Raw genomic sequence first — 18737 nt, 5'->3', positions numbered from 1 at the left:
ATGGTTTGTTTTTATTATTCGCTACTGGCAGCATTTATTGCGCGAAACCGAAACGTCAAAAACGCAAGTATACGAAATCGTTCCGGCTGATAGAAAATAGTTTCTAAAAATGGGAAATAATAGTAGCGCAAGCCCGTCTGTCGGAATGGAATCTTACATTACGGATGGCTCAAAACCTGCAGAGAAACCTAAATGTAAAGCATGCTGTGCGTGTCCTGAAACAAAACGAGTACGCGATGCTTGGTAAATATTAATTACTTTTAGGTTATGTTCGATAAATTTAGTCTGATGTAATAGAAATTCGCTCAAAAACAATTATTCACACCCAAACGCAATTATTCTCAAAAGTTTTTATCTATTAGAATTTTGATTGGAAATTAAGTCTTATTAGATGTCTCGCAACGATGTGATAATAGTTTAAGGTTATAACATACAGTGCTATCCTTATTTAAAAAAATCTTTGTTTCAGTATCATAGAAAATGGACAAGAAAATTGCACCAAATTAATTGAAGAACACAAAGAATGTATGAGAAAAATGGGCTTCAATATATAAAACTTAGTCAGATGAAGTGATCTTATGTTTAAGTGAATTTAAATATCTATTCTCGATTGTACAACTGAAGTGTTTGGGATGTGCGCTTTTAATTTATGTAAGGTATTAATAATTTTGGTGTAAGATGTTGCTTTATATAAACTCGATGATATTTATTGTTACCAAACCATGGTCATGTTGTAATGTTAGAATAGGTTTTTTTGACTATAGTGGTAGTAGCAAACCCTAGAAAGTTATGGTACACATTTTTTGTTTAACTTATAACTAAAACTAAATAAATCTGTTTTTGTTTTACTAAAACATGTGTTATTTGAATGAATGTGTATGGAATTGTATAGCTTGGAAGGCTGTACGCATAGAATAAAGTGATATGAAGCTTTTATTTATTACATTACTAATAAATTCTATAATATAATTTTGAATGAATAAAAAAATGTTATTTTTATTGTACAGCCATTACCAATGTGAGATTACTTTTGTGAAATATTGAATTGCATATCTTTTCAAGCAAATTAAATAATACATTTAACATTTTGGGCAAATCTAATATAAAAACCATTCTTTTAACCGAAATTGAGTATCATGGAAACATTTAGAAGTTTCTTTTGTAGGCTTTTACTTCTATATTCGGCCGGCAGACAACTTCTTTTGGCTCGACCATATTAGGGGCTGGGGATTACCCAAAATTTATTTGTATTAGATGATATTACTCCCAATGTTCAAATTGAATTAAAACAATTGCCCTTTAAACGAAATATAAATTTCTCTCAGAGAGAATAAGACTTGAAAATCACACAAGCTGTAATAAGAATGGTAAATAAGTAAAAATGATTGACAAACTTAAGAATTTCAATCATAATATCTCCACACTTCAAGTTTTGGTTTTTTTCATTTATGTCACATGTAGGGCTGGCGTACCTGGTATTGGTATTGTATTAAAAGAAAATATTGATACCGGTAGGCAGGGCTTTTTTAAAAAAAAAGGTGCCGAACTCACTTCTTGCCAAACAATTTACCTACTGTAAAAACGTCATATATTTGAATAAAAGTGTAGGTATAGTGATTTCCATGGTACCCACATCCTGAAGCGGGCCCCCTACCTATCACTAAGGTTAAAGGCAATATGATGCTCTATAGTAGCATTTTTCAAATGGTGTTCGAGGTAAAACTAAAGGTGTTCAGGGTATCAACAAACATTAACCAAAAAATGCAATTACACCACTTTAAAATGTTAATATGTCCGAAAAAAATTGGAGCAATTAGAGCAAATTTGTGATGTGCGTTATTTCAATTATCTGGTCGATCTCCCAGGCTAAAGTCCTGTCAGCCCCCCCTTTGTGGGGGCCATGGTGATTTCCAAAGTTCAGTCCAATTTTCGTCTGACAAATCGTCTCGATTCCCTTTCTTATAGTTAAGAGTCTATGGCCGAATCTCTTCTTCCACTGAGTCACCACCGATCAATGTATTTTGAATGATCGAAAAGTGTCAAATGTAGTCCGACGAGTTTGATGACCAAAAGTGCCGAAACTGTTTTGGTCTTCAACGAAGCTCTCATTGGGGTAATAATTAGATTCATTTGCAAAAATTCGCATTCACGTTCACTTTAAGAAATGGTAATAGAATTCAATGCACATATCAAACGCGATAGTTTTTCAGGATATGTCTTTTTATATGAGATGATTCAGGAAAATCAACTTGTACTATGTAATCGCGAACAATGTTTCATCTAATACCGTGAAAAAAGGTGCCGGAACGCCGTTCCACCGCGTTACATTACAAAAAAGCCCTGCCGGTAGGTATTGAAAAAGAAATATCAATACTTGGATCTTGGATGCTTTGTTCAGGGTGTGTGTGTGTGTTCATAAAAGTAGAAAATTTTTGTTCACAATAACAGATTATGATAACCAGTTCTATGCCTTCAGCGAGTTTTCTCACTCTCTGAGGCCGTGATCGACAGGCCACACACAAAATTTTTATGAGTTATCTCGTCCGACTTTAAACTCAAATTACTAGCCACCCTGATTTGCATAATCTAAAAAATTAAACACACATTGACATCTGTTTTAATAAATGTGAAATACCAAGCAATAAATTATCAATATTACAGCGATTTTCGTAAGAGCTTCGCTCTACTTTGAACGTCTGTCGTTATCTGCAGCCTGTCAGATACTGCCAAAGTAATATCGTGAAACATAGAAAAGGTTAAAGGCAACAGCAATTTTGTCACGAAGCTTTACTATTATAATATTATTATTTTTATAATGTCAAGATGTATTTTTGGGTCATCATTGCACCCAAAATTTTCACTTTTACCTTACTTTCATTAATTTAATACTGTTCCCCAACCCCTGATCTTATAAGAATGTTATTTATGATGAAATTATATGTCGATCCTGGAATTTAAATTTCAGTAATTAAGAAGTACTTATACTTTCATGAACTGACTTATGTATGCCTTCTAACCGATATTTCTTTTTCTTTCAGCATAGTTATTCAAATCTTTTAATGCTTTTTTTGACAATGAATGAATAATTTTATTTGTGAAACTAAATGAATACAAAGTTTGCTTCATATCGAAGTCACTATTTCATCTTGCTAGTGTATTAAACTGTTCTTCATAATATACTAGATTTAATGGTAAAATTTATATTAATTTTTGTTTTTAAAACAACACATTGCCTAATATTATTTAAATTTTATTTTTGTTCTATGAAAACAATAGTGAGTCTTATAATACTCAGGGATTTTCAAATTTGATATTATACTAGAGTAGTTTGCAAAGTTTGCTAAATTTCTATAAGATGGCGCCAGAATTCTTAAGTAAAATCATTGCCGGCAAGTATAAATTCATCAAACAGCTTCTGTCAAAATTTTGATGCCAATTCGTGATTGTTCGAATCTTAGATCTACCACTACACACCAGAGTTCAAACAGCAATCAAAACGACAACTATGGATAGTGAATGTGCGCCGAACACCGGTTTGTTAGCTGGGAAGATATTAGTGATCGTTTGTTGGGATTCCCAAGGAGTTATTATAATTGATTACTTGGAAATATTTGGTAAAGACGAAGACAATAATAGGTCTATTATTAGATCATTTCAAAGATGAGTTGAAGAAAAAATAGCCAAGATTAGTCTAACGAGCTGTCCCACAAATCGACCTGTAATATTGCGTTAATAAATTGAACCCTGCATTGGTTTCTTATCTACCATATTTCCATGAGTTGGCTTTGTGTGACTTCTTCCTATTCCCGAATTCAACAATAATTTGACTCGATTGGAATTAATCTTCGTCTTATCAGACTGTTACCACTGCATTTTGTATAGTTTGGTGAACTATTTTCCGAGCATAAAAAAATATTGGACCAAGTGTATACCTAGCAGTAGCGAGGGATGGAGGTAGGCTGTCGAGATTCGACGTAAATAGTGCACACTAAACTTTTTCAGTCACACTGATTTGTTTTAATTGAACTAACAATACAATTTGCAGATGGTGCTGGTAATTTTTTTAAATTCAATTAAACCCCGTCTATACCAAACCATAATAGTTTGGTATGCTATGGGCGATCTGACAAAAATTGTGCACACTTTTTTAGTCATACTTATTTGTTTTCGTTGAATTGAGAATACATATTACAGATGTTGGTTAAACCTGTTTGCCTAAACCAAACCATAATTGATATAAAATATTTTTTGACCATTTCTACTATGGCTTGGATTTGGCGGGGCTTTAATTTTAAAATTTAACAAACACTATCTTCACATTGTATTTTTGGTTCAATGAAAATGAATACGTTTTACTGACAAAGTTTAGTGTGCACTATTTATGTCGGATCTTAACAGCCTACCTCTACCCTTCGCCACTGGTACCTAGCCCTAAAAGGGTACGATGTCCTTTTGTTCAAAGAAAATGTGTTTATACTTGGTTAGGTATTAAACTTTTCTATTTACTTTCCTACATCTGTTTTGATAACTGATTTTAAAACTTGTAGGTAAAGATTTGAATAATATATTATTTTTAGATATTATAATATTGTTATTATATTCAGTCTCAGTCATGAAATTGTTTCATCGTGACATATTTATGTAGAAATATTTAAAATGAAAATTAATTAAAGTTACATAATAACACCGTTATCTTTCTTTTATTAACATAATATTTGCACTACCATTGGAAATACAGTGTTGTATTTGTGTTACATTTTGAGTTTTCTATTATTTAAAGTATTTATCACACATCACATTTTTTATTCTTCATATTATATTTTGAAATCAATAACATTAATATGGACAAATCATCTGGAAAAGAAAATGACACTCACTTTATTGTCGGGTCTGCCGAATGGCATAATCTGTTCTAACGCCATTACAATAAAGGTGATATTGCTATAAATTCCTGATGCTTTTTGTTGGTCTGCCAAATGGTTCGGTTCGAATGGGTTCACTCAAATCGTGAATCACCATTTCTTTATTTTCTATCCTTAGGAGGAGCGAATGGGGCAGTTACATGTAAATTGTAGGTAAAACATTTCACCGTGAGCTTTCTTATCGGAAAGAGATGACCGTATACTATACGGTCTCAAATTTTATCAGATTCAATATGAACATTAATTCAATTTTCATAACTGATTTTGGCAAAATTCATAATTTCAAGAATGAAAACCTAATCTAACAAAAAATCCAGTATATCGGTTATTTTCAAAATTTGTTTGCTGTTGGCTTCCTGTAAAGTGTAAACCGACGAGAACCGTGTTTTATTTAGACATGAATTTTATGTCAGTCAGTACTATACGACCCAAAAAGGTTGGACGGTCTTTAATATACGGCCATGTATTTGCGATATAACATTTCACGGTGAAGTGTAATACGGCGAACTGCATACGTACAAGTTTCCAGAGACGTTTTAATTTACCCTAAAAGGTGTGGTCCCCCATATATTTATTACTCTCTTCATAATATTTCATTTCACGGTGAAGTGTGGTACGGCAAACTGCATATGTACAAGTTTCCGGCCACGAATCGGGCAGGGCTTTACAAAAAAAATTTTTTTTTTACCATTAATAATTATTAGCCAAATAGCCACTCCATGCATTAGATCTAAATACACATTGAAACCAAATTTCGTCTAGCTAGCTGCCTACATGCTTAGAGGCGTGTGTTCTGTATGACTACTCCATTACCAGTACAAAATCAATTTTATCGAACTAAGCAAAGTATACCTACATATTATTAATTCATTATCTTATGCCTGAATGTCTCAGATTAAGTAACTATTGAAGAATATACATAACTTGAAAACAACTCGTGCATCTTGTGAACTAATGAAAAAAACAAATGTGGTATGTTTCTTAATAGAATAGTTGTGCACAAAGAGTTTGGATTACTGTCAGGGAATTATTGAACTATTTGTACTACAAGTACAACATGTGATTGTGGTTTTATTGGTTGAAATGGTAATAATAATTATAAAAAATCCGAGTACCATATCATTTTTATAGTGGCGGACATCTAATAGAATGATAGCACACGAAGAAGAAGAAAAAACAACAGCATTCATGCCAACATAATTTCACATTTTGTTTTCGTCATTTAGGTACAATTATTATTATCGATGTCACATGGTTGTTTATCTAAATAATGTTTCTTAATAAACCATATCAATTTTTTATGCCATATACAATAATTTCAGATTGTTCATCTAAATATTCGAAATAATGATGGTAAAAAGTTTTTACATACATGTAAACACTAATGCAAAGACTTTTTTTTTATCTCAGTGCAGCCTTAGCAAAAAAATATCAGAGCATTAAGTAGCTTTCCCAAAAATTAATCTGCAGTGCGAAACAACTTGCAACGTTGCAACTAATTTAATTCGTACCTTTATTAAACTTTCCTTCAGCTTCACTTTCATATATTTAGACCCCATATTTGCGGAAGAAAGTTTTCTTCAACATCTTTAGTGGTATGATTATTTTGGCTCCCTGATTTATGTGTAGTCCCATGCATTTGTTTGGTTATATTGTTCCCGAATGTGGCCCTGCTAAACGAGCAAGTGCGCTTGTCGAAATCCATGTGTAACAACCAGTGATTTCCGCTAGATTGTTTAATTATAGCCGTGAAAACAATATACTAGTTTCTAATGAATTTGAATACAATAATTTAAGACTAATATATGGTGGGGGGTAATTTAGCCTAGGGACGTCACTGGCAGGGCCGGTCCAAGAAATTACGAGGCCCGATTGGAACGGGTCACCTCCGTTAAAGGAAAACCTATTATAATTTTTTTTTTGATTACTTAACGATTTACTGAGATTTGATAATATAACAAGATTAGGTACTTAGTTACACTATCAAATTTTTTTTCATGCGATATCGGAAAATTTATCATAAATATTCAATATTTAAACTAGTTTCTGCAGTAACAGAGACATCAAAATACTGTCTGCTTTTATTGTTTGTCTATCGTTTTATACTGCATCTTCCATGAGTCGAATGAAATCATTTTGAATGTTTGCCAACAAGCTGTTTTTCAATTTTTCAATTTCCTAAAAATTATATTTCTACCACAAAAAGCCTCGGTTTTACATGTTTATTCAAATACTATTGGATAGCAATTAAAAACAACTTTAATCTATACTTATTTTTTTAAATGCAAATTCCGAATCCTCCCAGAGCATGAGGCCCGATTTGGTCCAATCGATCCAATCGCCCAAAGACCGGACCTGGTCACTACCACCGACCATTGCACCACGGAATGTTATTAATTTTGAACATGATTATTTCGGGTTCAAAGAAGTAGATAGCGTATGAACCATGTAATTTTAATACGATGGAAGAGATTACAAACTAACGCACTGATTTTTGCATTTCGTAATTCACAAAATGCAGTCGTTTTTTGTTTTCATCGACAAATGGTTGACGCAAACTTCGTCAACATTATCTCATTATACTATCAATCATGACAAATATTTGAGATGGGAGAACTAATATTGTTTGTATAATAAAATGCATTACATGGGTCAAAGAGTAATAATTATGTGAGTGACATACATTTTCGTTAGTTGGATAGTCGGATTTGACGCCACGAGTAATAATTATTAACTCTATGAATCGAAATTTGTGAAAATTTTCATGAAGTTCATAGAAAAGCGCGCACCAAATGACGACGAATCTGAAAATGAGACGCCAACATTGGGAAGTTCCGCGGAGTCGAGATGCAGTTATGGGCAAGTACCTACTTGTTATTTTTTTTAAATGTGCTACTGAATTAATAAATCATACACCAGTGATCAGTTACGTGTACAATAAAAATAGTTAATATTACAAAAAACCTCAGTTAAACGCAACATAATTTGACATCTATGTAGTAGTAGTAAGTGTCTTTTTCGAATCGACGAAATTATATAATGATTGTATTATTATTCTATTAATGGTCCAGTGTAAACACTGTCATTATTAGCCTAGTCTCGTTATACACCTACGCATAGCAACACAATCTTCCCATATTATTGTGATCTCTCATTTTGGTTTATAGTAAGCGATGCACGTTTCTATCTATTTGTTTTATTTATTATTTGAAATTCAAATAATTCACAAAGTACATACCCATTGATTAAATATCTTTTCTAGTCTATAATATACAATGACATAGTACCATAGATTAAGATAGTAGGTACCTACACAATAAAACACAAACTGTTTTAAGCTTTCCGTAAAGGAAAATGATTTCACTTTTTTTGAATTGCCATTTATCACAAAATGTGTAGTTTTGTCTCTCGTTTGTTCGTGTCCGGAAACTTGTACGTATGAAGTTCGCCGTGAAATGTTGTATCGGAAATATATGGCCGTATATTAAAGACCGTCCAACCTCTTTGGGTCGTATAGTACTGAGATAAAATTCATGTCTAAATAAAACACGGTTCTTGTCGGTTTACACTTTACAAGAAGCCAGCAGAAAACAAATATTTAAAATAGCCGATATACTTACTGGATTATTTGTTAGGTTAGGTTAGGTTTTCATTTATGAATTTTGCCAAAATCAGCTATGAAAATTGAATTAATGTTCATATTGAATCTAATAAACTTGCGGTCATCTCTTTCCGATAAGAAAGCTCACGGCTAACTGTGCCACGGTGAAATGTTTTACGTATAATTTACATGTAATCTCGTTTGTTATCCAAAATTCTACCCTGTCTTAATATAACCAAGTATGGTCGATCGTCAAGCAAATTTTGGTCAATCGCAAAAGGTATTTCTAATTTCAAATATGTACCTGCAAATTGTAAAATTATATTTTTGTACACTCTGTAATCAACGTTTATAATAATATGGACAGATTTGAAATACTTACCTACGAGTACGTTAAGTTTTTTGAATTTAAGATGGCAACGAAGGAAATTTGAACGGTATCCTGGGCAGTTTACTTTGTGCTAAAATATAAAAGTGTCGGAGCGTCGATTAATTATAATAATTAAGATACCCTCCCCCCATATTACAACGTTATGTTTTGGTAACTTTTATACAACGTCAGTCATAAATTAGCCATGTGGCTAGAGTGGTGCACCGCGAAAAAATTATAAAAGCAGAAAAATCGGCGAAATAGTGAAAACCGAAAAAGTCTTTCGCTAAATTATGAAAGCCGATGAAAGATCTAATGTGATTTCGATTTTGCCGAATCGATCTGTTTATTTTTTTAATTTGTTTAATTTGTAATATAAGTTATTTAGCTACGCATTATTTGTTTGTTTTCTGACCATTTGATTTTGGTGCACCGCAATTTTTTCTTATGGTCAAAAGTGCACCGTGACTTCGAAAAGGTTAAGAACGACTGGGTTAGTGTATCAACGTAAGATGGGTTTGAATGATCAAATTTATCCGACCTGTCGATCCTGGGATTAAAGCCCTAATACAATCATCGTATGATACAATATTTTAATGCAATTTTTGAATCTCAGCGAATTAAAACTTAAACTGATAATATATACTGAGATACAATATTTTGGGGTGACAAAAAAATACAATTTTACTTTCTACTCAAAACGGAGCATAACCTGCTTAACGTGATGTGTGTTAGCAAGCGAAAAAAAAGTGAATTTGAGCCAGATCTAAGTCCATAATATATTGACACTCGAATTAATATGTTACTACAAATAACACATAATACGTCATAATTTTAACCGAAAAACAACTTTATTTTCACTTTGGACTAGAGACTAGAACTAGACTAGACACACAAGACTGTACATACTATAAATAGTTTTCACACGTTTTCTAAATTACGGTATTAATTATCGAAATATAATTAAATTTATCTAAAAATAAATAAGTATGCAGAATAAAATGCATAATTCATTTAATACATACTTATTTGTTTATTAAACGAGTGATGTAATAAAACTGAATTTGGATGAGGTGATAATAGTTGCATTTAATTATAAACAAACTTTATGCGATAATGATAATGTTCCCGAAAAAACATTTTTATTTATAATGGAAGTACGTCGTTAATATTATTCTGTACTCACTGTTTACCGGCGGTAGTTGAATTGAGTCCGGATAGAGTTCGTTGAATTAAAATTACGTCTGTTCGAACAGAAGGCACATTGTTAAGTCTGCAAAATAGTTTCTCCCGGAAGAAGTGAATCGTGCGGTACAACAGCTACCAAAGTGGTGTCCTGAGGTAGGCGTCGTCATCTCCGGGCAGCGGTCCACAACACTTCGACAGGTGTGTTTTAATTAAATACATCGTATGCTATTCTTCTGACGCTATAGTTTAGTCCAGACCAATCTACATGCAAATCAATTGTAATTGTTTATAAACTTTTCCCGCTACACAAATGCATTTATTTGAAACTCAACGCATGTTCACACTAGCTGAAAATGTCGGTAAAATGAAATGTAATATGGATAGTCTGTATCTTACAAATTTGCACGAAAATTCCACGAACCATGCATCGCTACTTCCCATAAAATTTCATTTTATATTTGAAATCTTCAGATACGCCGTAGGCTGTTCGCAAAAAAATATAATTACATTACAGAAAATCTCAATGTAATGCGTTGAGGCACGACTACAATTCGTATGCTACGGCGGGTGTATTCTATAATCACACATTTTAAGTTATTGATCGTCAAATTACTTCAGTTCCAAACATCTAGTCATCGATCGACATCTTTCAGAAAAGATAAACAAAACTTTGAATATAATACTAAATGGACAACATTCATTTTGTAACTTAAAAACTGAAGGAAATTTTTTCAATTGGTTGCTCAGAACATGGGTTTCTACTGTCTGATCCGAACATTCGAACCCGTGACCTGACATGACTTATAATTATATATTATTGTGATGGCTGCTACATAGACTGTCATATTGGATCAAGGATTTTGGGCCTTTGGATCAATGATCTAAGGCAGTGCTCTGCAACCGGTGTGCCGCGAGACGATGCTAGGTGTGCCGCGGCGCATTGTGTCAAAAAATGCAAATAATTTTGTATATTATACAATACTTACTTAATGGCCAAATTTGCGTGCATGGCTGGTAATATATTTGAGCACCTGAATAAAATTAATAAAAAAATGCACGGCCAGAATGAAAATATATTGATATGCTTCACTACCATAGGGATATTAAATAAATTCACTACCAATGAAAACAAGCAATGAATTTTGCGTCCGGCCCAAAAACTTATAACTTTGCTGCAAAAGAAATTTCAACATTACTTTCATACAATCAATACGACTGGATTCGAAACCCTTTTGCAACCAATGCCGGAAATTCTATAGAAGCACTATAATTATATTCGTGAGGAATTTTGTTGAATCGAGGAACGACGTGACGCTAAAAATGAATTTCGCCGATGTTCCATTGGGTATTTTCTGGATTTCGGTTAATAAAGAATATCCTCGGATTTCCGACAAGGCTATCGTAGTTCAGCTCCCATTTTATACGACATATACCTATGTGACCAACTTTTTTCAACTCAAGCTATAATTAAAAATGTCAGTCATACTTGACGGGTGATAAGAACTTCGGCTTTCTCTTTCGTCAGAGCTCTAGTCTGGGGGGCCAGGCTTAGGGGGGTGTAGCAGATCAACCAGATAAGTGGAATAAACACAAATTACAAATTTTCTCTAATGGTTAAAAAAAAGTTATGTTACTACGCTGATACTAATATTTTTAAATATCCGATTGGGGAGTGTTTGTATTAATAAATACAAAAAATAGCTAAACATACAATGAATACCATTAATTTTACCTCGAACACCATTTGAAAAACACTACCTACTTTAGAGTATCACACTGTCTTTAACCTTAGCGATAAGTAGGGGGCCCGCTTCATCACGTGGGGTCCAATTATGTGTATTAATTGTTTTACTTGTGGTGTGCCGCGGAATTCTGGGAATACCTTTGGTGTGCCATGGGTGAGAAAAGGTTGCGGAGCACTGATCTAAGGGACAGATTAATGATCTAAGGGTGCCGTGAAACGAAAAAGTTTGAAAAGTTGACCGTTAATAAAATCGATTATTTGTGAATTTATTTTACCCATCTAGCGATAGTTCAACAATGACCATCGCCCATCTATGACCCACAGAATTGGTATGAATCGCAGTGCGATTTGTGTTCACCACACAGTCGGCGTCAAACAAACAATAATTGTCCGATCTTCAAAAAATGATGTGAAAAATAGATAAAATTCGTAGAAATCATAAATTGAAAACACATTGTTGATTCCTGAATTAACGGATATTTGGATATAGTTAGTACTGTCGCGCATTATAACATTGGTAGGTACATAGTAGTACGGGTACCAACGTTAGTATTTTGTGCATTTATTTTGCACGTCAGTTTCTTGCGAGCAAAGTACAGGTTTATACAGAGTCCGTTATAGGTACCTACGTATTATAACATGCAGAATTATAAATAGTCATTTTTTTGTAAATTTAACGACTTACTTATATAAGTATTTACTATTTATATACCTTCTGAAATTGATACATAGTGTTTTTGAACGTTAAATACATGTACCTATTACATAAAAATGTTTTTTTTAAATAATAAAAATACCTAAGTAGATAATACTTCCGTGCAAGATTCAATTTTGGATTTTAGAATCGTGATGTGCCTGTCAGTTCTTCATTTGCCCCCTGATTTTTAGAAAGTCAGATTTTTCCAGGCATGTGTCGTTTATCAAAAGGGTCTTCGGACATGTATGTGATAAAGATGGCACGTGACAAGGAAGGTACGACTGAGAACTATACGTGTTGTACAGTGATTCCATTGTCGTTACACACGAGCAAGTGAGGTGATTGTGTAGGGAAGATAGATGGATGATACCCAACCACTCTGAGGTGGTTGGACTATGTAGAAAGAGGCAAATACTTCAAGTTGTGGAGGGAGCTTGCATCAAAGAAGAGTGGTGACGTATCCTGGAGACGGCACGGAGCCACATTGGGTTGTAGACAGGGAACACAGAGTTAACTCTTATGTGGTTGTAGCCTTGTAGTACCGACGATGATGATGACTCATTCGTCATAACAATATTATTTTGACGTTTCTACGTGACCAAGCCATTCGAGGCGACCCAATATATTCTACGTGATTTCAATTTCCATTTTCCAATATGTCACTGATTAACTATTTAACGTTATATATTATGAACGAATTACAAAGTCGGAAAACCAAAAACGCTTACGATTACTTAATTAGGTATTCACGGCGTTAATATTCGTATATACTACGTACCTATGTAGGTACCAGGCATGGCCAATGTGTCGATCGCGGCAGTATTAATAATTATTTAATGAAATTGTACTTTGACATCCACGTATGTACAGATTAAGATATTTTTATATACTTACATAAATTGAGCATTTTCAATTAAAATTTTTGACGAGAATAATAAATAACGTAATATGGGAACGTAGATAGTTATACTGTATGTTGATCAAATATCCTCGACGTTCGAAAAATGTATAGATTTCAAATACGATCATAATATCATGTAAATTATAAACTGTTGAATTAGCTATTTTAATGTTTGATATTATGATTCATTCATTTTCCTATCCAGGTATGTATTATCTCCAGTGACGTCCCTAGACAAAATGCCGCCCCATTTTATACAGTATTTTTCATCATTCTTTCATGACTATTTTAGTCATCCACATATCACCATTTAAGAAATGTGTTGTATAGATACCTACATTACCGACAAAATATATACTACCTACTAGATCCAATTTCATTCATTAATTCAATTCAATTTTTCAAATATTAATTCAGATGCATTTAAAAACATTCCAAAACTCGCGAGTGACCGGCAAAAATATTTGGATAAATTTTAAATTCGGCAAGTATGTATCTACCTATAGGTAATTCAAAAACACGTGTCATTGCTGGTCATCAAGGAGGTGACGTCCAAGGATAACGGAAGTAAACTAGACATCGCGAACCGGACAAAAAATACAGCCCTGTTAAACCTTGTGTGTTAATTAATACATTTTGTTTCCACCAGTGAGCTGATTTTTTAATGGAAAGATATTTCCGTTATTACTAAGTTAGGTAGCTATTTCTATATATACCTAATGATTCTCCTCGATTTGCGCATAATCTGCCTACCCCCACGGGACGTCACTTATTATGTCATTTTGGGAAAATTCACGGGTCAATCTCAGCAATCGTGCTGATGTAAATGGAAAACGAATGTGTGTGTACCTAGTAAGTAAGTATCTACAGCTGTTCAGTTATCTTTTTTATAATTTTGGGAATATAGTTTCACTGAGGTAGGTACCTATCTGTTCATATGACGCAACGACATCTTAATCTCAATGTCAAAGTATTAATAATATAAATTATTATGATTATTATGTTCTAAAATATAGTCCAACGATAAAATGGTCATGATATTGTGTAAAATATCGCATTTTTACTTACATTGTTGCACAATATCGATAATAATTAATGTTTTTACTTACAAGCCAATAAGCTACCTACGAATAAATAACAATTTATTTAAAAATATATTATCTATAAATACCTACTATTAGACAATTAGTTGGCAACTAACTAAAATAGTACCTACTATAAACAGTAATTTTACGAGGATTTCAGATTGCTTTCTAGTCACTGTAGCATTTTTTTGACCTGAAAAAAAGTAGATAGATATTATAAAAACTATTAAAGAAACAAAATAATACGATTTTACCAAGGCCAATACGCTACCGTTTCTTCGACGGTGGAAGGCCAATAATCATTCATTAATGATATACATTAGTCGCAAAATGATCTGTAATTCTTCTTTATTTCTCTGGATGTTGGAACTACATCTTGGGGTATATCTTGGCCACGTCAAGCAAACTCCCATACTCAGTTTGATTCTACCGTCTACGATTTTCTTATCCAATTGATCACTCCCGATCTCTTTGTACGCCACCATGCCACCAAATTCGTGGTCCCCCCTTACTCCTGTGCTTCTTTCAGTGGCGCACCCAGGATCTAATATTGGGGGGGCCCAAGGAGGAGAATGTAAATTAGTCCCATAGGCTCTTTTTCTTCTTCATATAATTATTTTTACATATTTTCACAATACATGGTGATATATTTGTACAGTTTCTCCTAGTTTTTATTAAATTGGAGGCATAGTGGCAGTAACCGCTGAGCGTGTCATCAGCGACTGGCGGATTGGAAGTGACTAACAGCGACCATGCTAGACATGTGCACCTAGTATGCTAAAACATTACTCAAATAATATCGGCTGTACTACCCGCTTGGTCTAGTATTCTTTCCAAAAGTATGGTACGCGTACCCCCTGGGGCACGGGAAGAGTTTGGCGGGGGTACGCGCTGCACCGGGCCATGGCTGCGAATGGTGCAACAAGCATTAATACAACATCCATGCTAGAAGGTTTATCGCATGCGGAAGAAGAGCAATTGTTGGAATTATTAGCTTCAGACGGATTCTTGCAAAATAAATATAAGGAGTGTACTTAAACATCATTTAGGTTGCAAATGCAACATGTGTATCCAGTTTTAACAGAGAAATTCGTGAAATACATCTTGCCTTTTCCAACTTCATGGTGTGGAACCGCATCTCAGATTAAAATTAATAACCAGGGAACCAAATTACGATGATCTGTCGTTTCAGCATAAACAATTTCATCCTTCTCATTGATTATAATGAATGTTATTTTTTATAATATAACTTTTATTTATATTTTATTATCAATGAATTTATTTTTCGTTTATTATTATTTTGTTTATGTACTACAAAAGGAAAATATAAATATATTTTGATTGTTATAAAAGTACGTATATGCATTTTTCTTTGACGAGAGGTACTCACTGTTACGAGAATTATATAAGGGGTACACATATGTCGAAAGTTTGGGGAACACTGGTCTAGAGAGCTACAATATTTATGCCGAATTCCACCGAAAAAAAAATTCTTTTGATTTACACCACCACCGACTGTAGTGGGTGTAGTCGTTCTTTTCGCCGAATGTTTATCGTAGATTTTTGGTTTTGTAATATTGAGGTTCCAAAATATTAATTGAAAATGGACAAAAAAAGTATTATTGCATTTAACTTTTAATTTACTTTTAACACAACCTACTCAACACAACACAGCCTAATATCTCGTTTATCGGTCTTTTGTCTATTGCACTCGGTGTACCTACACCATGGCCCCCACATCCTGAAACGGGCCCTCAGGCTAGGGTATTTGACGGGCCCCCTATCCACCGCTTAGATTAAAGGCAGTGTGAAACACTACATTAACGTTTTTCAAATTGTGTTTTAGTTCAAATTGAGGGTTCCTACTTATACAGTGAATTATTGGCGATTTTCAATACATCTACTTTACGCATCCACTGGAACTGTCGAGTATCGACACATAATAATCAGAAAATATATTGGACAATTATATAATTTAAAATGTTCATGGCCATGAAGTATAATAGCGCCTTTTTTACTATTAAAGCTAATTTATGATGTGTGTTTATCTCACTTATCTGGTCAACGAGACACGCCGGGCCCCCCACAGCCCGGGCCCCCAGGCTAGAGCCGTGTCAGCCCTCCCCAGCCATAACCTACACCACTCTGGAATTCGGGTGACACCGAGAATTTTTTGACAGTTCATTAGGGGAACGGGTTTCTAAAAAAACCCGACATTAGTGTTTCGAAATTAAAATCTAAGACATTTTTCTAAAAAGCGTGCTGGAGATCATTTTTTTGCCGTGTTATTTGTCTAAGCCCAAGGTATAGTTTATTGGCTTTAAATTTCAATGGGTAAAATCATTCCAATGATTTTCATATTTTGGGGGGGTGCCAGGGCCCCCTGCCCCCCCCCCCCTGGGTGCGTCACTGGCTTCTTTATTCATTGATTTTGATAAGACGACATCGGGGTTATGGAAAACAGCTCGTACAGGTCAAGATTAAAGCGACGTCGCCAGATGCCATCACCGAAAATTGGGCTAAAGATCTTTTACATGATTATGCGCTCAAACACGTCCTGTAGCTTATAGTAATCAGAATCACTGACAGTTAGAATGTTCTAATTCTCTAATTCTCTCAGTTCTAATGTTCATGCTACTCACCCGTAGCACTAGGGGCATGGCGTAGCAAGGTATTTTAGCACCCGGGGCAGTAACAAAAAATTCTCCCGTTACGTAATACAAAACTTGCCAACCTATAAATACTAAGTTTAATGGTGACCGGTTACAGGTAATAAAAGTATTTTCAAAAATGTACTACCTATTTATATGGAACTCGATTTTAATCCCGGCCTGATTAGTCTGAGTAGGAGAAATACAGTTTGGTCAACGGCTAATGTTGATTTTCCGGCTACATTACCTATATTATATAATATATGGTAGCCTTCCAATAGTTTACGTTTAGAAGAGTTACATCGATACATCGAATTTATAAAAAATCATAATATCCGCATTCAATTCGCACGTCTCCACTATTCGAGGCCTTATAAACAACAATCCTCTAGTAGTATCTAGATTAAACAAATTCGATTCTAACAACAATATTAATATTATATTATATATAATATATTGATACTTCAACGATGATCATTGATCATATAATATTTAAATACATATAATATATATGTGTGCATAAATATACGTAAACCTTCATCGTTTTCATACCGACTACCTATTAGATTTTCCGTATGTGCCATTCAGAAGCTAATCAGGAATCACGATTTATTTAAAATTTAATTTAGTGTCGTCTCCTCTACAAATTTTGCTCATCATGAGATCAGATCAATAACGAGGATGTGTTCTTATCAGTGCTCGAAATGGACAATTTTACGAACAGGAACGCTCGATAATTGTCCAAAAATGAGTAATATTTGATATAATAATATCTGTAATATAAAAATAACTCTTAGTTTTACATAATGTACTTTTTCATCATCAGTGGTAACATACAAATATATAATCATTTTAGTTTACGAAATCGTTTTCTAAAAAATACATTATTAATAGGTATTAACATGAATAATTATACAAATATAACTGCCTAAATGTATATGAATCTAATTAGGGTGGGAAACATTATTAAAAGACAAGAAATAATAGACAAACTAATTACAATTTTCTATTGGTTTCGTTAGGAGTTTGTATAAAAATATGCAACTAAGAGTGGATAGAAATATGAGTGAAGATACCTTGGTTAAAACAAAATACATGCCGCTTCATTCAAAGCTCTGATTTTTTGTAAATTCGAAATATTTTGATTAACGCTTTCGCTGCTGAATAGATAATGAGATTTTAATTGCCCCCTTTAAAATGCACGTTAATTACATCGATCGGCCGCCTGGTCATTACGCACCGTGTGCGTCTTCCGCGTCCAAAGTATTAAGTAAACTATTTTTAATCAAATTAAAATCCATCGTATACGAAAAAGCAAGGGCATGGTTTTTAATAATTTAATTTAAAAAATGTGTAATACGCAAGATTTCTGAATGTAGCATTATTTACTAAATATGAATCGTTTTAAGCAACCTCAGAAGTGAGGGTACATATTTTATTATTAGAAAAAAATCGGTGTGTGTACTTATGTACGCGCATTAGAAGTTATACTTCTTTGGCGTGATAAAACAAAATAAGCCGTTACCTGAGAGTCTATTAGTATTACAGTGGATTAGGTTGATGAAAACGTACGCGATT

The 18737-nt window shown here is 33.7% G+C and overlaps 3 protein-coding genes across 4 annotated transcripts in view; 2 read left to right on the top strand and 1 right to left on the bottom strand.

Annotated features, from left to right (window-relative positions):
* Positions 1 to 10252, bottom strand: part of LOC147068368 (fatty-acid amide hydrolase 2) — a 35396-nt gene extending 25144 nt beyond the window's left edge. Inside the window, exon 1 of the mRNA XM_085953404.1 lies at positions 10080 to 10252. The gene's annotated coding sequence lies outside the window, so the exon portion shown is untranslated. The remainder of the gene's footprint in view (positions 1 to 10079) is intronic.
* On the top strand, positions 40 to 2334 carry Cox17 (Cytochrome c oxidase copper chaperone COX17). The gene is made up of 2 exons (XM_085952369.1): positions 40 to 243; positions 470 to 2334. Exons 1-2 carry the CDS (start codon positions 110 to 112, stop codon positions 552 to 554), a joined length of 219 nt encoding a protein of 72 aa, XP_085808495.1. The 5' UTR covers positions 40 to 109; the 3' UTR covers positions 555 to 2334.
* Positions 7459 to 18737, top strand: part of LOC147068367 (sodium-coupled neutral amino acid transporter 9 homolog) — a 58042-nt gene continuing 46763 nt past the window's right edge. Inside the window, exon 1 of one of the 2 annotated variants that reach the window (XM_085953400.1) lies at positions 7459 to 7781. In XM_085953400.1, coding sequence (XP_085809526.1) covers positions 7687 to 7781 — 95 coding nt within the window. In that variant the 5' untranslated portion in view covers positions 7459 to 7686. Of the gene's footprint in view, positions 7782 to 10139; positions 10280 to 18737 lie in introns of those variants that run through there. The other variant, XM_085953401.1, reaches the window with a different exon arrangement.

This window comes from Rhyacophila brunnea, unplaced genomic scaffold (genome assembly GCF_057557595.1).
Source record: "Rhyacophila brunnea isolate RB1 unplaced genomic scaffold, BYU_Rbru_1.0 scaffold_3, whole genome shotgun sequence".
In the NCBI taxonomy this organism is placed as follows: domain Eukaryota; kingdom Metazoa; phylum Arthropoda; class Insecta; order Trichoptera; family Rhyacophilidae; genus Rhyacophila; species Rhyacophila brunnea.
Note: the sequence above shows the minus strand (reverse complement) of the source record. Positions and strands in the feature narration are given on the sequence as shown.